General features: G+C 29.5%; 3 protein-coding genes and 1 long non-coding RNA gene across 20 annotated transcripts in view; 1 reads left to right on the top strand and 3 right to left on the bottom strand.

The window, feature by feature from the left end:
• Window positions 1–22,452, top strand: part of LOC145937748 (uncharacterized) — a 412,856-nt gene that overhangs the window by 123,342 nt on the left and 267,062 nt on the right. The window lies entirely within an intron of this gene.
• Window positions 2,520–6,158, bottom strand: LOC145937578 (uncharacterized). Of its 3 annotated transcripts, XM_083040708.1 has the most exons (8): window positions 5,957–6,158; window positions 5,092–5,388; window positions 4,822–4,893; window positions 4,539–4,616; window positions 4,253–4,327; window positions 3,914–4,143; window positions 3,222–3,381; window positions 2,520–2,944 (listed from the first exon to the last, which is right to left on the bottom strand). In XM_083040708.1, the coding sequence occupies exons 1-8, from the start codon at window positions 6,156–6,158 to the stop codon at window positions 2,814–2,816; spliced, it is 1,245 nt and encodes a 414-aa protein (XP_082896834.1). In that variant the 3' UTR covers window positions 2,520–2,813. The 3 variants fall into 3 exon arrangements, with proteins under 3 accessions (XP_082896834.1, XP_082896841.1, XP_082896852.1); XM_083040715.1 differs by lacking the exon at window positions 4,539–4,616; XM_083040726.1 differs by lacking the exons at window positions 4,539–4,616; window positions 4,822–4,893.
• Window positions 6,183–20,765, bottom strand: LOC145937551 (uncharacterized). Of its 6 annotated transcripts, none has more exons than XM_083040688.1 (7): window positions 20,336–20,359; window positions 20,072–20,182; window positions 19,613–19,649; window positions 11,507–11,635; window positions 10,508–10,636; window positions 9,504–9,632; window positions 8,194–8,334 (listed from the first exon to the last, which is right to left on the bottom strand). In XM_083040688.1, exons 3-7 carry the CDS (start codon window positions 19,647–19,649, stop codon window positions 8,324–8,326), a joined length of 435 nt encoding a protein of 144 aa, XP_082896814.1. In that variant the 5' UTR covers window positions 20,072–20,182; window positions 20,336–20,359; the 3' UTR covers window positions 8,194–8,323. The 6 variants fall into 6 exon arrangements, 5 of the variants coding, with proteins under 5 accessions (XP_082896793.1, XP_082896783.1, XP_082896814.1 ...); XM_083040680.1 differs by lacking the exon at window positions 20,336–20,359 and adding an exon at window positions 19,735–19,835; XR_014425575.1 differs by lacking the exons at window positions 8,194–8,334; window positions 9,504–9,632 and adding an exon at window positions 20,646–20,765 and having other exon boundaries at window positions 20,336–20,518.
• LOC145937534 (uncharacterized) lies at window positions 15,130–18,917 on the bottom strand. Of its 3 annotated transcripts, XM_083040635.1 has the most exons (9): window positions 18,773–18,917; window positions 18,590–18,684; window positions 17,895–17,977; window positions 17,299–17,583; window positions 16,886–17,097; window positions 16,552–16,683; window positions 16,240–16,371; window positions 16,016–16,136; window positions 15,130–15,878 (listed from the first exon to the last, which is right to left on the bottom strand). In XM_083040635.1, exons 5-9 carry the CDS (start codon window positions 16,901–16,903, stop codon window positions 15,646–15,648), a joined length of 636 nt encoding a protein of 211 aa, XP_082896761.1. In that variant the 5' UTR covers window positions 16,904–17,097; window positions 17,299–17,583; window positions 17,895–17,977; window positions 18,590–18,684; window positions 18,773–18,917; the 3' UTR covers window positions 15,130–15,645. The 3 variants fall into 3 exon arrangements, with proteins under 3 accessions (XP_082896761.1, XP_082896752.1, XP_082896769.1); XM_083040626.1 differs by having other exon boundaries at window positions 18,590–18,917; XM_083040643.1 differs by lacking the exons at window positions 17,299–17,583; window positions 17,895–17,977; window positions 18,590–18,684; window positions 18,773–18,917 and having other exon boundaries at window positions 16,886–17,269.

Here is a 22,452-nt window from a genome sequence, read left to right as displayed (position 1 = left end):
GCAGTGGTATCAACGCAGAGTACTGAAAGTGATAACAAATAAATAACGAAAGAAATGCTTTTGGTTTACAAACATTTATTTGTTTCAAATGTTTGTAATTTGATGCCCTTTTCATCGATTAAAAAATATAATACAAGGGCATCAAATTACAAACATTTGAAACAAATAAATGTTTGTAAACCAAAAGCATTTCTTTCGTTATTTATTTGTTATCACTTTCTTTTTCATCTCATTGTTTCTCCACATTAGTTGGTGCCCAGCATACAACGTATACGTCTCGTTAAAAGATCTTTTAAAAAATATTAAGAAATGTATACTACACAGGAGTATACCGAAATGATTATGATGTACGGTTTAGCCGAAGGAAACGCTCGTCTCGCGGCTCGCCTTTACGCGGAGCGATTTCCCGGACGTGAGCGACATCCTACTTACAATTCGATTTTAAATTGTGTTGAACGTACGATGGAGACAGGAAGTGTTATTCCAAATCGTCGAAATGTAAATGCACTATTGCATTATGGTGTAGACGATGAAGAGAGAATCCTGGAAGAATTTGAAGAGCATCCCCAGAACAGTGTTCGACGCGCAGCTCGGAGACTCGGTTTCTCGCGATACGTGGTGCATCAAACTTTACGCCGAAACGGATTGCAGCCGTATCATTTTCAGCGAGTACAACACCTTCTACCCAGGGATAGAGAACAGCGCGTCTACTTTTGCGAAGGTATTTTTTTATTATTTTAATTTCATGTTTTCGCATTATTAAAAAAAAAATAAATATAAACAATCGATGAAACACACGTAGGATTTCTCGCTCAACACCGGCGGGACAATGCTTTTCCGGACCGAATTCTCTGGACCGACGAGGCGACGTTTACGCCAAACAGGGTATTTAATAGCCGAAATTTTTTATACTGGGCTGAAGAAAACCCGCATGTTGTTCGGCAATGTACGTTCCAGAATCGCTGGACAATAAACGTATGAGCAGGAATAATTGCGAACCGAATTGTAAGTAATAAATTTTTTTATTAATTAAGGAATTTTCTTTCGCAGCTTTAATAGATAATTTTCTTTCCATGATTTTCAGATCGGCCCTTATTTTTTCCGCCGCGACTAAATGGCGAAATTTATAAACATTTCTTGGAAAATGAGTTACCTGTTCTACTCGAGGATATTCCTCTCGACGTAAGAGCAGGTCTCATTTTCCAACATGATGGGGCACCTGCGCATTTTTCGCGTCAAGTGCGCGATTTTTTAAATGCGCACTATCACGAAAGATGAGTCGGTCGAGGTGGTCCAATTATTTGGCCAGCGCGATCGCCAGACCTCAATGTGCTCGACTATTTCGTGTGGGGTCACATTAAAGATTTAGTCGAGCACAGGCGTGATGGCACACAAGCAGAGATGCGAGAGGCAATTCTCGCTGCTTTTAATACCATCACACCGGAAATGGCGTATCGGACTACGCGACATATCATTCAAAGAGCCGAATTGTGTTCGCACGAAGCAGGAGGTCATTTTGAACAACTTTTAAATTAAAATTTGAGAGTGGATTAGACCTACGGGGGATACTTTAAAAAAAATGCGCCATGTTATCTACCGCAAGGTGGTGTGGAAAAGATAACAAATTTTTTCTATGCCGCAAAGAGAGAGAGAGAGAGAGAGAGAGAGAGAGAGAGAGAGAGAGAGAGAGAGAGAGAGAGAGAGAGAGAAAGAGAGAGAGAAAGAATGTCATTGAATTATTATTAATTATTATTAATGTAAAATCTCAACAGAACATATCCGAGTACTATCGAGTGATTTGCATCAATTTCTTCTTTCTATGCATGCTGAATTTCGACGAGATGCACTGTAAATAATTATGTAAAATAAGATTAACAATAAATGTCGAATTACGCGAGAAATAATGGAAATGTTATACGTTTTCATTATTTTTCGTGTAATTTTACACTTATTATTATAGTAAATTTACGTATTTTTTTAATGATGCACATTGCTAAATATGATGTCGACGCAACTACAATGATTTTAAAATCGTAGAAAATAGTTTGTCAAAATTTTTCTTTACAAGAGAGAGGAAGAGAATGAGAGAAGTAATTCGACGCAAAGCTCCAGCTCATACGTACATTTACACACCCGTTGTCTTTTGTTGAACATCCCTGCTACCGCTTCGCCCCTCCTCCACCCCTCCCTCCCCCAGCAACGGCGTAACAATGGGCTGTCTCTTCTCGCCGCGCACACTAGTTGGCCGATCTTTAACAATTAATTTATCATTAACTATTGCGAATTTCGCAAAATGGTACAGGACTTTTCTACTCGGTTTGACCCACTCTACCTGTCTACGAGAGGTGATTCGCGAGTCACCGGACACCCTGTATATACAGTACCGGCCAAAATTATATCACCTTTTGACTTTTTCAGCATAACTTCTTTTAAAGTGCACGGATCTTTACACGAATCATAACATGTTTTGAAAGACGGTATAACATATTGAATTATAATTCAATGTTATACCATCCTTCAAAACATGTTATGATTCGTGTAAAGATCCGTGCACTTTAAAAGAAGTTATGCTGAAAAAGTCAAAAGGTGATATAATTTTGGCCGGTACTGTATAGTCTCTGTGTATGTATCAAATGAAAACTTTAAAGTATCATATTTTTAATAAATGAAAATTAAAACTTTGCCGAAACAAAAATTCAAGCTAAAAACAAAATGATGATTATATGTATACGTGTGTAAGAGGGGTCCAAAAAATTTTTTGCGGGGGAGCCAAAACTGTGACGCCACTGATTAGGAACTATCAAAATATATCTTCAAATATCATTTGTTACAGCTTCTTTTGCAGCTTCTTTTGTAGCACGCTCCTTTGCATGAGCTAACCAAATTTTTATCGGATTCGAAATTTGATCATCTGTTGCATTTGCATGGGAGTTTCTTATCACACCTGAAAGGTATTAATTTTTAAACATTAGTAATTTGTAAGTATTAATTACTTTCCAAACAATTAGTTTAATTCGATTACAAAATATAAGAACAAATTTGTTTCAATGTCAATATAAAAAAATTGTTTAAAATACTAATATTTGTAAAAAAAGTTTCTTCAATAAATAAATTGCACTAGATATATTTATAAATGTATATATATATTATATTTATATAAAAAATTATGCCGTTAAATAATTCAAAATTCAAAATTGTAATTCTGAATTTATTTTACTTACACATAATTATTTTACACAATTGTAGGTTTGAGAAGATACTTTTCTTCTTTGCTCCATACCAACTGTACTTCATTGCCAACTCGTTTGAAAAAATCTGCCTCATAAGCCGAATGCATGAAGTTTTCGTATCTTTACACATCATTCGGGCTAATTGTTTAATCTATAATCAATATATTATTACTGTTAATATCAGTTGAATATTTTAGTGTTATTGATTGACTTAGTTTTACTTTAAAAAGCTTTCTATTAATGATGCTATAATGAAGATATACTGTAATGAAAACTCAAATCTTGAGAAATCTATAGAAAATTATTATGGTGGAAATCTAAATACAAATAAACTTTTATGAAAATGTTACTATCTTAGTCTTAAAGTAATATGCTACTTTAAAATATTTGTAAAAAATTCTGTTGCCCGTTAATATTCATCTATCTATATTATATTTTTTAACGTACAAACATTTACATTCAGAATATTTTTCAGTTGTTTTATAATATTATTGAATTACAATTTTTTTATAAAATTCTATGTAGAACATCAAAAATATAGCTACAATTATTCCAGTCAAAAACGTTAATAGATTTAAAATTATTTTATATAAATAAAAAACAAAATAAAAAACATAAAAAGGCTCTTTCGAATTAATCATAAACAAAGGAGAATACAAAGGCAATAAAAAAACAGAGATTACCATATATGTTCTATAAGTCGAGTCGTTGTTTAACTTTATTTCCATTGCTTCAAGTTCATTTTCGTTTTTGAATGGTAGGTTTTGGAAAATATAGACTTGATTTTCTTCTGAATCCAATATATTAACTAGTTGTCTTTGTAGATCAAACTTTTGATATCTTTGGATGATATTCATTTTCATCTCCAAAGTTATTAGTTTTTTAATAACAAATTGGCGAAAATTTTTAGTTTCTGTAAATCAATGAAAATATTGTACTTATGCTTATAAAAACATAAATAAAATGTGAATTTTACACAATTAAAAATTAAAAACACAATTAAAAATATAAGTTACTAATACCTAAATCATCATTGGTTGGATCGGTAGTTTGTTGATTGGTTCTGGTTGACAAGTTTTGTAATTCTGATTCTGATTCTAAAAATAACAAAAGATTTTATTGTAATAATATTAATTAATTATCATGAATATATATATTATACATTAGATAAAACAGAAATGTCAAAAAAGATTTTGTATAATTATGAATGTGAATTTGCAACGTTAAAATAATATATAATATAATAATGTGTATATATAATAATGTGTATAATGAAATAAAAAACATAAATTACTAATAATATTATACCTAAATCATTATCAACGCTTAAATCGGTGGTTTGTTTGCTTCTGTTCTTGCTTGAGTTTTGTGATTCTGATTCTGATTCTAAAAATAACAAAAGATTTTGTATAAGATATTGTAATAATATTAATTATCATGAATATATATATTGAACATTAGATAAAAAACAGAAATGCCAAAAAAGATTTTGTATAATGTGAATGTGAATGTGAATGCTTGCAACATTAAAATAATATATAATATAATGTGTATATAATGTGTAATAAAACATAAATTACTAATATTATACCTAAATCATCATGAACGTTTAAATCGGCGGTTTGTTTGCTTCTGTTCTTTCTTGAGTTTTGTGATTCTGATTCTAAAAATAAAAGATTTTATTGTAATAATATTAATTATCATGAATATATATATTGAACATTAGATAAAAAACAGAAATGCCAAAAAAGATTTTGTATAATGTGAATGTGAATGTGAATGCTTGCAACATTAAAATAATATATAATATAATGTGTATATAATGTATAATGTAATAAAACATAAATTACTAATATTATACCTAAATCATAATCAATGTTTAAATCGGCAGTTTGTTTGTTTCTGTTCTTGCTTGACAAGTTTTTTATTTTAGTACGTGTAGTCGTTATTTGTTTCTCCGAAATTTTAGGAATATCTTTGAATATTTCGTCTGCTTCAGAAAATTCATCACTACTATTTGATGATGAGTCATTTACTACTTTAGCGGCTCTGATTTTTCGGGATTTTTTTAAATATTCTTCTGTTTCAGTACAAGATGAATTTATATCTGATAAGTCTTCGACATCCTTTAATTTTTTCCTCGCTTTTTCATAGCAAGCTGAAAAATGTTATATTATTTTAATCAATCTATTAACGTTTTTGACTGGACCTGGTAAGCCGCTAGTAAACCAGGTATAGTCGAAAACGCTATATTTCTTCGTGTATATCTTGGACCTTTATTACTTCCAATCATTGAAAATTAACTGTTTATGAGAATATAAAATTTCAATGTTTTCACATTCGCGAATAATATAAATATGGTAGCATTAATATTCATTTATACACTTAAAATTATTATTTCTATTCATAAAATGTGGGAAAAATAAGATAAATAAATAAAATTGATAGCTATTAATGTTATCATTTTTAAATAAAAAAGAAAGAAATATAGCGTTTTTTAATACATAATCTGAATCACTTAATTTATTATCGTACAATAAACAAATAAACAAATTTTTATTCTTTTTGAGAGATAGTCCAAAATAATCTTTAAAGAAATAACGTACAAAATGTTGCAATATTTAAAATCTATATAGTTATTTTACATATATTACACAACTATTAATTTAATTTTAATAAAAAGATCAGAATAAAAAGAAAACTATATAATTAAGAAAACCACTTACAAAATGTCCCGAATATTTTTTTGACTGGATGTTCCAACCATGTAGAGTCTGGCGATTCCATTAGTTTAACTGCTGTATCATATCGTCGATTATTTGTATAATGTGGCCAAAAAGCTTTTTTAAAATCTGCGGTGAACCAATTATTTGGAATAATTTGGACCCCATTTTCAAATTCAATAATAGAATACTTTTTTTCAGCCATCCTAGTACCATACCAATGAGCATATTACGTTTCAATATGTAATAGTGGAAAAACTGCAAATTTATTGCTTCCACAAGGTAATTTTACATATTTCCTTGTCACAGTTTCTAATGGCCACGATTTCAAACGTGATAATACATGTACAGAATATATTCCAAGCAAAGAAGATGGACAAGAAACGCCAAATACATCCTTTTTTTCCAAAAATTCATATCCTATAATCATAGGAATGTTTCGTTCTTTACAGTGCGCCACATTTTCGATACAAACAATAGTACCATCGCTTAAGCCACAACAATTATTTGCAAGTGATCCAACTTTGAATGTGATTCCACTATATTTAATAACTTTGTATTGCGGATTATTGCAATCAAATGTAAGTGGACCATCACAATGTAATGACGATAGATTTGGATGTGTTAAAATAGAATCTGACGAAATATTTCGTAATAGTGATATATATAAGTTCATGTCTTTCTCAGTACATCTTCGTACTACTTGTTGTAATGGCTTTTCGGGTTTTCTAAGTAATTTCTTTAATTGTTGCATATAATTTTCGAACTTAAATGCGCTGAAATTGTCAAGTGATCCAAAGTTCTTAACATCGTCTACAAAATGCATAAGACAATGAACATTGTGCGAAACGTTGTGGGCTCCATAAAGTTTAACAAATTTTTTAATGAAAAATAAAATTAATTCTTGCGCATAGGATAAATATTCATGTAAATCTTTGGAAGACATAATTCTGATAATTACATGAAATATCATAAAATGTGTGTATAGATTGTTTTTTAAAATAGATTTAAAGGCCACTGGCCCTGTATATAATAGTATTAATCTATACTCTGTGGCTTTCCACAATTTTACACAATCCAACCCTCGTGGTTTTCTAGCAAATTCTGAAGGTATTGATGGTTTCAATTCCAATAAACGTGTAGAAATTTCTTTTACTGCTCTATGTTGTACACGGTAATGTAAATCTCCACCAAGCCATAAATATATTAATTTTCGCATGATTCCTAAACATACTAAGTGCATGTAATCTAAAGGTACGTTTGTGACAGGTTTAAAATGAGGTATTTTTAACAAGCTGCATGTTACATCTGAGTTATGATAATTATCATCAACTTTCTGAATAAAATCCTCATCTGTTCTAAGTGGCGCATCCGTTTGCGGAAAACATATCCGATTTTTTATGTATTCTCCTTCAGTAATGCACTTAGTACAACTGGAATATCCTGTACGACCTTTTATGCATAAAGTAAATGCTTTGGCTGGTGCATCGCATATCAATGCTTCAATTCTACATTGTATATTACGATTATCAATGTAAATACCATTCTCACATATTTCTATTGCTTCGTTAACGAAATCTTGTAAAAAATCATTTGCATCTGCTGGTTTCTCATTTCCATAATAAATTCCGATGATAAATACATTGTTATAGGGAAGGATTGAGCCTAATATAGGCCAAAATTGTTGTTGAGACGATTTTGACAATGGTAATCCATCAATGTTTATAGCTATTTTGACACAATCAATCTCTTTTTGTAATTTCAATGCATCTGCTATAACATTTAGTAATCCAAAATGGTAATATATCCCTGGTACTACTACACGTATTGTTTGTGTTTTTGGCGTTTTTAAAAGTGATCGTGGATCTTTCAACAATGTCGAGAAACAAGAATGCTGTCTTAATTTCAAAAGTAGTGCTTTTAGAGCATTATGTTTAATTTGATATTCCGCAGCCCAGACAACAAGATCATTTTTGAAATTGCTGTTTGTCAAGTATGCATTTTCAGATGTCACTTGTGCTATTGATTCTTCACAAGGAATACTTGTATTGTATTGCATGGAATTTAAATTATGTTCATTTACATATTCATCTATACTGAAATGCTCATAATTTACTAGCATATCGTTGTTCCTTTCATTAGAAACATAGTCTTTTTCAATTACTTGTGCATCGCTTTGAATATCTGTCTTGTCAGAATTAATTTCTATGATATTTTCCTCATTGTTCGTGAGATTATTATTATTCTTATGTGATGATATGGCAGTCACATTTAACACAGTCTTAGAAATAAATTCTGATTTTTGTTTAACCAATCCACTTAATTGACGTTTTGATATATTTGAGATGTCTTTCTTTAGACGCTTTCGATTCATTTTAAATCTGTTTAAATCATTATTATAATTGTTATTATCCAACAATTATAATTATTATAACATAACATTATATATTAAATAAAATGTATTACATAAAATGTTATGGCAATAATGAAACTAATTTAATTATGATATTAATTTAATTAATAATTCATTTAATTATGAATAAAGTAATACTTAAAATATAACAATATAAATTATTATTAAAATTGTTATCAATTAAAAATAGATTGTATCGCCAGTGATAATATAAATTCTTTATTTTCATTAAAAGACGACCAAACTGCCTATGATTGTAATAATAGATCACTTAGGCCCGATTGTACCAACGTCATTTTGATTTTAAGCGAAACTTAAATATATGTTTGTCTTTATTTATTTAGAAAGAAGAATAAAGATAGATACATATGTAAGTCTCACTTAAAACTAAAATAATGTTGGTGCAATCGGGCCTTAGTGATCTACTATTGTAATCATAGCCAGTTTGGTCGTCTTTTAATGAAAATAAAGAATTTTTATCAATTGTTAACGTGCTTCATTATTAAACAAATAATATCATTAATAAATATGATTTCTGTTGCATATATTTTCTCATTTTTAATAGATGTGATTGATTATATGTTATGCACAAGTCAATATTACACACATGAATATCCATGTTTGTAATTGACTTGCGGATAACATATAATCAATCACATCTATTAAAAATGAGAAAATATATGCAACAGAAATCATATTTATCAATAATATATTATCTGATTAACAATAAAGCATTTTAACACATGCGCAAATCAATTATAACACACATGGATATAATAAATATACGTCCTAATCCACTAAACACTAAGGCCCGATTGCACCAACATTATTTTAGCTTTAAGTGAGACTTAAATATGTATCTATCTTTATCTTTCCTTTTAAATAAATAAAGACGAACATATATTTAAGTCTCGCTTAAAACCATAATGACGTTGGTGCAATCAGGCCTAAGTAACAGTAATATAACATCGATGTTATAATTTCGCACTCAACAATGTAACTGATGCATTACAAGGCATGTTACATTGTTGAGTGGGAAATTATAACATCAATGTTATATTACTGTTACTTAGTGTTTAGCGGGAATGCACGTTACTTCTGAAAATTTTTAATTGACCAAAAATACAAAGTACTTACTTGAAAACTGGAGAAACTCAATATTTTCGAAGAAATTTCCAAATATCATCAATTTCTGTTCATCTGATCTTTCTTCACACACAATATGTGTAGCGATAATCAACTTTGCTGATGAGACTTCTTTTTGTCCTGCAAAAAAGTAATAGATATGTTAAATTTTTGTTATATATTCAGTGTACATATCATATTTCGAATAACGATTTTGCAATTTTCATTAATAATAAAGTATTCAGCTTGCACTTATTTTTTTGACAATGTTGCAATATTGGACAATTTTTTAAGAATAAGCAGTATTTAAAAATAAATATTTTTATATATTCATGCAATAAAATAGACAAGTTCCAAAAATATGCGATTTTGACGTTAATTTGCAATAATGTATATTTTATCGTAAACTATATTCTGTTGCATATATTTTCTCATTTTTAATAGATGTGATTGATTATATGTTATGCACAAGTCAATATTACACACATGAATATCCATGTTTGTAATTGACTTGCGCATAACATATAATCAATCACATCTATTAAAAATGAGAAAATATATGCAACAGAAATCATATTTATCAATAATATATTATCTGATTAACAATAAAGCTTTTTAACACATGCGCAAATCAATTATAACACACATGGATATAATAAATATACATCCTAACCCACTAAACACTAAGGCCCGATTGCACCAACATTATTTTAGCTTTAAGTGAGACTTAAATATGTATCTATCTTTATATTTCCTTTTAAATAAATAAAGACGAACATATATTTAAGTCTCGCTTAAAACCATAATGACGTTGGTGCAATCAGGCCTAAGTAACAGTAATATAACATCGATGTTATAATTTCGCACTCAACAATGTAACTGATGCATTACAAGGCATGTTACATTGTTGAGTGGGAAATTATAACATCAATGTTATATTACTGTTACTTAGTGTTTAGCGGGAATGCACGTTACTTCTGAAAATTTTTAATTGGCCAAAAATACAAAGTACTTACCTGAAAACTGGAGAAACTCAATATTTTCGAAGAAATTTCCAAATATCATCAATTTCTGTTCATCTGATCTTTCTTCACACACAATATGTGTAGCGATAATCAGCTTTGCTGATGAGACTTCTGTTTGTCCTGCAAAAAAGTAATAGATATGTTAAATTTTTGTTATATATTCAGTGTACATATTTCGAATAACGATTTTGCAATTTTTATTAATAATAAAGTATTCAGCTTGCTTTTATTTTTTTGACAATGTTGCAATATTGGACAATTTTTTAAGAATAAGCAGTATTTAAAAATAAATATTTTTATAAATTCATGCATTAAAATAGACAAGTTCCAAAAATATGCGATTTTGACGTTAATTTGCAATAATGTATATTTTATCGTAAACTATATTCTGTTGCATATATTTTCTCATTTTTAATAGATGTGATTGATTATATGTTATGCACAAGTCAATATTACACACATGAATATCCATGTTTGTAATTGACTTGCGCATAACATATAATCAATCACATCTATTAAAAATGAGAAAATATATGCAACAGAAATCATATTTATCAATAATATATTATCTGATTAACAATAAAGCATTTTAACACATGCGCAAATCAATTATAACACACATGGATATAATAAATATACGTCCTAACCCACTAAACACTAAGGCCCGATTGCACCAACATTATTTTAGTTTTAAGTGAGACTTAAATATGTATCTATCTTTATCTTTCCTTTTAAATAAATACAGACGAACATATATTTAAGTCTCGCTTAAAACCATAATGACGTTGGTGCAATCAGGCCTAAGTAACAGTAATATAACATCGATGTTATAATTTCGCACTCAACAATGTAACTGATGCATTACAAGGCATGTTACATTGTTGAGTGGGAAATTATAACATCAATGTTATATTACTGTTACTTAGTGTTTAGCGGGAATGCACGTTACTTCTGAAAATTTTTAATTGACCAAAAATATAAAGTACTTACCTGAAAACTGGAGAAACTCAATATTTTCGAAGAAATTTCCAAATATCATCAATTTCTGTTCATCTGATCTTTCTTCACACACAATATGTGTAGCGATAATCAGCTTTGCTGATGAGACTTCTGTTTGTCCTGCAAAAAAGTAACAGATATGTTAAATTTTTGTTATATATTCAGTGTACATATCATCATGCACAGAGCCAACGTGTCCAGCGTAACAATGTGTAAATATGCAGCAACGATTTTCTGTCGCTTCATGCGCATCATGCGTGAATCGGAAAGCACCCACACATTAGCGTGAATTGGAACGATTTTCTGTCGCTTCATGCGCATCATGCGTGAATCGGAAAGCACCCTATTACTCACATACGCGCAATCCCACGAATCGAATTATTTTCGGAATAGTCGCAATTCTCTCTCGCGATTACGCACTCTCTCCACGTGGCTCGCAACTGCCACGTGCCGCATTCCGCGTTCCGCGCAGCCGCCAACCACAGCGCCGCAACACACGGCCTCGCCGACTGCGACAGCACCAGGGGGTCTATTACGGTTCTCGGATTGGGTGAAAATGACGAAAGTGAGTAACTCACCCAATTACGGTTGATCTCACCTCGTGAAAATACGAGATTGTCGCGTGAGCGGGCTCGACACGAAATTTTGAAGTGAAATAGTGAAAAAGTGAGATGAGAGTTACAATATCGAGCAAAATGGAAATGTTAGCAGTGATGTTAATGATGCGCCATCGGGAAAATGCGATGCTGAGGATCCGTAGGAGACTACGAGATGCCTCAGATCCATTTGCATTGCCAGAAAACGAATTTAGGAGTATTTATAGGTGAGTGACTATAAATAAAATATTTAAAAAAACATAACCTGATATTGTTTAATATAAAAAATTAAAATAGGTTTTTTTTATAAAATATTATTATATATTATATAATTTAAAAAAATATATATATAATTATAATATTAAATAATAATATAACTTCTTAGAATGTTTTTCACATATTGTTTTGGAGCAACTTTATGTTTTGGAGCAATTTTATGTTTTGGAGCAATTTTAAATAATATACACACGAGTCAGTATAATCTATTATAAGTAAATTTTTACATTTCTACAGATTATCCAGAGAAGCGGTCTAGATGCTTATTCAAGAATTACGTCCTCTACTGCCTGCTCCAAGAAGACGCCATGCAGTTCCTGTGGAATTACAAGTATGAATTATATGTTATATAGTTGTAATAGACTCAATATAAATAGACACGATCAGTTCTGTTAATTTTTTATGCTAATTTTATGTTTCAGGTGTTATGTGCATTAAATTTTATAGCGGCTGGGTCATACCAAAAGCGAGTTGGTCAAGACTATTTGACTTGTATTAGTCAACCAACAGTTTCCAAGGTTCTTCGCAATGTCGTTAATGCATTAAATGTATTAATGGACCGATGGATCAAGTTTCCCATCGAAGATGATGTTCAACGTATTAAAGAAAGGTAAGATCATAAATTTATTTTTCTAAAATTCTTTCTAAAATTCTTTCTCTTAAATATAATATAAATTTTTTTAAATTTTACAGTTACTGGAGACATACAGAATTTCCTGGTGTTATCGGAGCTGTTGATGGAACACATGTAGCAATTGTTCCACCAAGTGCAGAAAGGGAACATCTTTATATCGACCGGAAGTTATACCATTCATTGAATGTACTTATTGTACGTATAACTTGATTAATATAATTGTAGTAATTCTATACTTTTAAAAATATTTAAAATATATGTAATTATTAAGAAATTTTTCAATCTACAGGTATCTGATTATGAAGGCAGAATTTTGACAGTCAATAGTGCTCATGGTGGAAGAACGCATGACGCAAGGGTTTGGAGAGCATCTCTTGTATCTAACCATTTGGAAGAGATGTACGCTGCAGGACGAAGAGATGCCTGGCTTTTAGGTAACTATACTTTTTAGTTGATAATTTGTTTTTACTTGTTTCAGCTTTGAAAATGTCTTTAAGTAGCATATTTTAAACAGTATGCTTTTTCTAGGTGACAGTGCATATCCGTTGCTCCCATATTTGATGACACCTAAACTCCATGAGCCAGAGGGAACACCGTCCGCAAGATACACGCAACATCATGTCCGGGCTCGGTGCTCTGTGGAGCGATGTATAGGTGTTTTAAAGGGGAGATGGCGATGTCTCAGGAAAGAAAGGGCTTTGCATTATGCTCCAGAAGTTGCAGGTAAAATATAAATTGAATATATATATATATGTATACATGCAGATGTATATATTTATGTTATATTATATAGATGATAGATCGATATTCATAATCCCCGTTCCAATTTCAAGACCGTTTTAAGTAATGTCTTATTAAGACGCTAATACTCTGTGATAGGTTTATGACATCTTAAGATTGTATTTAAGACGGTCTTAATATAAGAACCGACCATAAATATCTATTATAATTAAATTATATTAACATAATTTATTTCAGCCCGAATAGTTAATGCTGCATGTGTTTTGCATAATATCGCAGTTCATTGGCGGCTTCCATTATCACAATTGTATTACGATGAAATAGACCAGGAAATTCCAATAAGAGATATAAATGAAATGAACTTGGAAACTGGAAATGATGTTCGCGAGCGCATCATTCGTACATATTTTGAGAATTAAAAAAATATGTGTGTTTCACTCAATTTATTCTGCTTCAAAGGAAATATGGTAATAATAAATTAATAATATATTAAATATATTTAATGATATAATTTAATGAGCAATAATTTAAATATTATTTTATTAAGTCTATAATAATCTGTTAGTTAATACACATTTAATTTGATTTATTATATATTTAATCTGCATTTATTATATATTTAATCTGCAGGATTATGATCTTTGACAGGAGAACGACTTGTCATGAAACTCGTCTCGGTAAAAATGCAGGATCTCGGGTTGTTGAGTGATACGACCAAGGAGTGGTCGCCAAAGAGGGGTTTTTTAGTGGGTATGCTCAATAAAGAGAGCCTCACACTACCCAGTCTACGGGCATTGCACTGGGTGTGCAGTAATGCATTTTTCCCCTCCTCGCACTAAAAAAAAAAAAAAAAAAAAAAAAAAAATTGTCATTAACTATGCGTCTAATAATTTTTTGATATGGACTTTATATATTTTGTAAATATAAAAAAAAATGCATGTGGATTTAATTATAATCTTTTATAATGATACTTTTTTTATTGCAGTTAACAAATACAAGTTTTATATCAGTATTTTTCTGTGCTGTATACAGGTGTAGTTAATTCAAATAATATAGGAGAGGAAAATTATATTCTATAAACATTACAAGATAAATATATTGTATATTGTAATATTTAATTTTCAATTATACATTTGTACTTTTTTTATCTTAGAAGTGTTTTATATTTGAATTAACTCGCATCAAATTAAAAATGTTAATAATATTCAAAATTAAAAACATGCTAGGCTACAATTATAATGCCTGCATTAATATAACGCAAATCTGTATATATTATAAATAAAAACTTCTTTTAATACAGATTATTGTATATATATTAATATAAGCTTTTGCTTAAAAAATAAAAAACATATATATATATATCACAATGTCTTTTAACACTTATAAAATAAAAACTTTCTGAAAGACATAGTATTTAAGAAAAAAACACTTATTAGCAATATTAAAAATTAGCATATCACATTTTTGTGTACAAGTACTATTGCCAATCTAATCTACGAATAATATTAAAAAAGAATTTCTTAAATATTAGATGTTTGTAAAAATACTACTGCCAATTTGTATCCATTTCTCTAACATATATATAAGACGGAGATTCTTCAAATCTACTGTATTTGTTCAATGCGAAATTTTGATTATTTTTTTATACAAATAACCAAGAATGAGCATTGAACATTGGTTGTTTCAAATTTTCACGTCTCAAATTATTGCAATCTAGATATTGTTACGTGTTTCTATTAGTATTTGTACTGTAATTATGTGATTTTTCCTGTTTTACTATTCCATATGGAATATGTTGTGATGCGGTAGTATTGTATTATTAGGATTAGTGTATCTAAATGACATTAAAAAAATTTTCGTCTTTTTTCTCATTTAAGTCTTGCTTAAATATATGAGGGTGTTAATTTTTCTACTTCTTCTTTCAAACGCATGATATTCATATCGATGTTATTAAAAATTTCTTTATAATCTGAATTGATATTTTGGAAGTATTGAAACATTTCTTTTTGTAGAAGTAACTTTTCTTTTGCGATTCTCAACTTCTCTTCTTTTATTTCTACATTATCGCGCATTAATTGTACAGCTGCAGCTGTATCATTTTCTTTACTATTAGTAGCTAAAAAATATAAAATATTGAAATATAATATTGTTTCAAAATTTTATATTGTATTTTAATTATATTTTATGTCGACAGTAAAAAAGACACCAGGAATAATCAATGTATAATGTTATAATGTATAAATTATAATATACCTTTGCCTCGTACTTTAGGAAGCACCTGCGTGTGTGGTGAGGTATTTGTTGTATTGGTATTTTTATTAATATCGTTAATTTCTTCATCAGACAGTACGTAACAAATATTATCTTCCATCTCCTGAAATGTTCATTTTTTATTTAATTAATTTAAATTTTTTTTCTCTGTAATGGACATATAAAAAATCTATTCTATTTAATAAAAATATATATTTAACTTATACCTGTACTGGGAAATCCGTGTCACAAAAATTTGTTGTGTCGTGAAGAGCTCCGCTTGTAGATCCGCTTGATAAATGAGATACGTTATCCAACTTATGTTTATTATTATTTATAGACAATATTGAAGTAGATTTCTGGAAATATTATTTAAATTGTTTTCAAATTATACAAATTATTTATTTCATATATTCATGATATTAATGACAAAAATAATATTATTACTTTCAATCTCTTGTAAATGTTTCATTTTTATTTCTCTATAATTAATATATAAAAATTTTATTCTATTTAATAAAGATATATATTTAACTTACCTGTACTGGGAAATCCATGTCACAAAAATTTGTTACGTCGTGAAGAGCTCCGCTTGTAGATCCGCTTGATAAATGAGATACATTATCCAACTTATGTTTATTGTTATTTGTAGACAATATTGAAGTAGATTTCTGGAAATATTATTTAAATTGTTTTCAAATTATTTATTTCATATATTATACCAATACAAATTATTTATTTCATATATTCATGATATTAATGACAAAAATAATATTATTACTTTCAATCTCTTGTAAATGTTTCATTTTTATTTCTCTATAATTAATATATAAAAATTTTATTCTATTTAATAAAGATATATATTTAACTTACCTGTACTGGGAAATCCATGTCACAAAAATTTGTTGCGTTGTGAAGAGCTCCGCTTGTAGATCCGCTTGATAAATGAGATACGTTATCCAACTTATGTTTATTATTATTAAAATAGGAACGAAGTAAAGTCGACCCAACTAGCCAAAATTATATTTATTTAAAAAACACACAACGTTTCGACCATATGGATGTGGTCCTTATCAAGTGTAATACTGAAACAATACAGTTTTAAATCATAAGTGTGAGACGGTTTGATATGTCAAAAGTTAGAGATTTATTATTATTTGTAGACAATATTGAAGTAGATTTCTGGAAATATTATTTAAATTGTTTTCAAGTTATACAAATTATTTATTTCATATATTTATATTATCTCTATTATTCATATTATCATATATAGAATTATATATTACCCTTTTCATTTGTGTGATTGTTTCACATGATCTTCCATATACATGAGAGAAATCCCTTTTTTCTACAATTGTATCATTAATAGGCCTGTTCTGCATAGGATTATAGAAATTTCCTCCTTGAGGTATATCACTTAAACCAGCAGCTTCTGGATTTATGATTGCCAATAAATTTTCTTCTAGTTCTGTTAACTTTTGTACTTTCGGTGGTCCTCCACCTGTTCCATTGGCATAACTTTTATTTTGCGCACATTTTTTTAGCACATTGGATTTCCAGTCTCTCCATGTCTACATCGATGTAAAATATATCATTTCTTAATAATCGTAGCAGTGTAAATGTTGTTATTTTTGTCACTTTGGACCATTATTTCCAACATTAATTTAAAATTTTTTAACTTTTAAAAATTATGTATTGTAAAACACTACGTAACAACTATTTAGACAATGTCAAAATAATGAAGATTTTCAGAGAAGATTTGCAATATCAATATAAAGTTTGAAAAGTTTAGAAGGTTATTCTAAAAAGTTAATGGTTGATTATATACAATTAACAGACATTGGAAATAATGTTAATAAGATATAATTCCTTTCATAAATACCTTTTGCCATTCTTTGGGTTGTTTTTGTGGCCCACTTCCACTGGCATTTAATGCTGTACTGATAAAATAATCCACATATCATTCTGTGTAAACAAAATTAATTTATTATTATTATATTTATTTATTATTATATATTTATTTATTAATATAAATATATACTGCGACGATATTGATGTATATTGATAATATATATATATATATATATACAGGGTGTCCGGTAATAGTCGCATCAACCGTCGTGTGCAGGTAGAGCTAGTTAAACCGAGTAGAAAAGTCCTCTACCATTTTGCGATATTCTCAATAATAAGAGAGAAATAAATTAAAGAAAATCAGCCAATTCGCGCGATGATAAGCGTGCGGCGAGAAGAGACAGCCCACTCGGGGGTCCAGAGTTAGCGCTACTCGTATGGAGTTACTGTCTTTTGTAAAGCGCTCCTCCCCGCTTCATCGCGCGCTTAGCAACCGTGTAACATTATACTGTTTCTTTTCGCCGCATGCTTAGTAACGACATAAAACTGGGCTGTCTCTTCTCGCCGTCGTCACGCGAATTGGCCGATCTTTATTAATTAATATCTCTCTTATTATTGAGAATATCGCAAAATGGTAGAGGACTTTTTTACTCGGTTTAACTAGCTCTACCTGCACACGACGGTTGATGCGACTATTACCGGACACCCTGTATATATAATACTTACTAATATTTTCTTATTGCCACTTTGGTATCGCAAGCGGCCTTTTGCAAAATCTTCATTTTTTTTCATATAATTTAATAAAATTATTTTTTGTTTCTCTGTAACGTTCATTTTAATTAATTTTTTAAATACTTTTTCAAATAAGTACTAAGTTTGAAGTCTCTAAGTTTTTATGCTTAACCTCACTTTTTTGATGGCAGAGAATGAGACGTAAATTTGTGTCGTTCTCTGCCATAACCTTACTTTCTTCGGCGTGAAAATGTGAAAATGTGAGATCACTATCCCGGAAGTGGATGCCTAGTGATCTCGCAGTTTCACTCGACACAACCGTAATTGGACGAACAAAGTCACGTGAGATGAGAATGTGAAAAGTGAGTGAGCTCACCCAAAAACCGTAATCGACTCCCAGGGCCATCGAACACGCCGATCGATATCGAAAAATCGATGACTATAGGTCGAACCTTTCCTACGCAAGGTCGATATTTTGTCACGTAGTAACAAAGTGGGCGGGAATGTTCAAAACGCTGAAAAGGAGTTGCGATATAGAGAATTAATAATCATTGTTTCTGTCCAGCTGTAATTGTCGAGCTTGTCCTTATTCGGTTTTCTTTTGGTTTAAAAGGGCAAATGAGTAATAAATCGTCACGTCAGTTCTGTCAACAAAAACATCAAACAAAATAAATAGCTAACACTCATCGCAACCGTCTCGCAGATATCGATATCACGAGAAATAAGCACGGCCGCATCACGTGGGCCTTTAAAGGCCAATCGATCGAGCGATCTAACTCCTCGCGCATGTCAGGAGCACGCGTACTCCGCGCAGACATGAGACGGCCAATTACACGCGGCGCCCTTGGGTCACCTCGACCAAGTTTTAAAACTATGAAAACTATTGGCGCTTTGCTATAGGGGAAGCTCCGTTGTCGAAACAATAAAAGGAGCTCAACCCGATCGCCGCCAGGCCTTTTTTGGCAATACCGCTTTCGCAACCGCATATCCGCTGAGTTATTATAACTGCTAAATTACCGCCGACAACCGCTCTCAATTGATACGATTTTGACATCTGAAAGAATTAATTGTTAGAAAAGACATTAGTGTAATTATTGTAAATCTGTTTTCGTAAAATTAAACATTTCTTGTTACGTAACGTGGCTAATCTATTCTCTCCTGCTTTCCGTCGCTTCACTTTAGTCTTTTCTTCGCGCGCTCTCGAACAATTTGTTTTTATGAGCATACAAAAAAATACATACTTTTATTAATTACATCTTCGATATGAAAAACAAAATGTATATACTTGATTTCCAATACTGTCTAATTTAATTTAGTAGATACTTGAAATTTAAAGATAAAAAAAAGAAAAATTAAAAAAATTATAAGATGTTAATATTTAAATAATAAATTAATTACATATAACAATAAAATAAATAGATCTATATACATATATTATAATTAAATAAACTTGAACTATTTATTTTGTTAACTTACCTGTCATTTGTGGATGTTTTAGAAGGATGCTATTAGATTCTTCAAAGTATTCAGAGTCTTCAGAATTTTCATAATATTGTATCTTGGTCTTATTTTTAACCATTTCGTCTTCTGAGAAAATAATTTTAAGTATGAATTAGTATATACTCTTTGTCAAATACACTACATTATATTATAGTGTATTTGACGAAGAATATACTTATGATATATGTATTAAACGTTAATATTTACACAATAACTACAGAAATATTTGTTTATTGAAACCTTTTAATTGTTTTTGTTTTGTTGAGGAGCTGTTATTTTGGTCGCAATCATCACTGCTGTCACTGTCATACAGACGATTTTTTATCCTTTTTCTTTTTGTTTGATTCTCTATTTCTGAATTTAAATCGGATGCAGATGTGTATTCAGCTTTTTTAGTTTTTATTCTTGCTACATTGTAGTTATCTAAAATTATACAAATTAATGTTAAAACATTATAACGATCAATAGCAATAATATATATTTACTTCTAGAAAAATAATATTAATTTAAATATTTTTTAAAAATAAAGAAATAAAAAAATACTACTAACCATACGTGCTATTTCGGAACGTTTTAATATCGTAACATGGCCAACATGTATTTCGTTCCATGTTTTTTCGAATCGCTGCGATAATCTGCTCATATTTAAATGGAGGCCAATAACATTTGTTGTGTTTAATCCAGCCCGATGGTACTGCTTCAACAGTATTATCTGTTGAAAACTGAACTATTGTCCACGTTGGTTTCTCCATCCTATATAGATAAATATAAAAACGAAAGTACACATTTTTTGACGATTGTGAAATCTAACTATTAAAAATATTTGATATTTTCAGCAAAAAAACTAATAATTGATCAATATTATTTATAAATAACAAACGCAGATTATACATTAAGATATAAAATAGTAGGGAAAATATTGTATATATAATTATTATAAATTATTACATCTAATCTGTCCAATTATAATTATGTAATAATAACTAACAACAAGTAGTGCTAATAATAACATATATGTACTAAAGTAATAAAAGATTTAAAACAGATTAACAAATATTTCTGATACTAAAACAAAAATATTTTTCAATAACTTTGAAAGATAATAAAAATATTTTTGTTCTTTATTATATTGTTTTTATGATTTTGTGAAAATTATAATATAAAATGGAATAAACAAATGAAATAATATAAACTAAACTAATTTTGTATATTTTGAATTTTAGGTAATAGCAATAAATTTTAAATCTTATCTATAATTCAGCATGTAATAAAGGAAAAACAACGTATGTATTTTTCTTTTTCAACATTCTAACACACTTATGCGCAACTTGGTCCAAATTCCAAGTCTGTAAATTGCCTAAATTACAGACTTCATAAATGTTTAATTTTGAAGATTTGCAGGGTTTAGTATAAAAATCTTTAAGGGTCTTATATTTTTTTGCAAGTACAATAATATTCTCGTTAGAAGCAGCAAAATTGAGGATAACTATAATACTTCCATCTAATAAACAACAACAATTATCAAGTTCTTTATTTGTTAATATAAATTTTTCAAACACAATTTTACTAAATTGATTATAATTGTGACAATTAATAAGTGGACCATTGCAATGCGGATTTAAAAGTTGAGGTTTATGTTGTCTTATTTTTAGATTAGGATTTATATAATTATTTTGTTCACTTATCCGGCAAACAATTTGCTCCAAAGGCTTATCATTTTTACGAATCATTTTTAAAATTGATTGCATATAATTCTCAAATGGAAAAGCACTGAATTGTTGTAGTGGTCCGAATTTTTTTACGTCATCACAAAGATGTAATAAATTATGTGTATTATGCGATGCATTTTCTTTACCGTACAAAATAATTAATGATTCAACGTAATATCGTAATAACAATGTTGCATAATCTAAATATAGTTCAATATACTTTGAATTTGATAAGATAGTAGCAGCTACGTGTAATGTTACAAAATTTAAATATTTATCGCGACTTAATACAGTTTTTAATACAACTGGCCCAGTATATAATAAAAATGTTCTATATTCAGTAGCTTTCCATCTTTTGCTTTCTAATATTGATCTTGGTTTTCTACTAAACTCATATGATATGTTATATCTTTGCTTTTCTAAAAACGTTGATATTATAGATTGTTGTTGCGATGATAATTTAGCACGAGAGAGATATTTTCCATGGCACCATAACGAAACTATTTTTTTAACTTCTCCTAGAAAAAGTAAATGCATTGGATCTGATGGAAAATCAGACACTATATCTATATTTGGAATTAATTCTAATATCGATGTACCTGTATGATGATCTGGCTGTGATTTTAATCTAAATTTTTTGTCTGTTTT

The sequence above is a fragment of the Prenolepis imparis genome, unplaced genomic scaffold (assembly GCF_030444845.1).
Source record: "Prenolepis imparis isolate NDT839.2.m4 unplaced genomic scaffold, iyPreImpa1.0 SCAF_1, whole genome shotgun sequence".
Taxonomy (NCBI): domain Eukaryota; kingdom Metazoa; phylum Arthropoda; class Insecta; order Hymenoptera; family Formicidae; genus Prenolepis; species Prenolepis imparis.
Note: the sequence above shows the minus strand (reverse complement) of the source record. Positions and strands in the feature narration are given on the sequence as shown.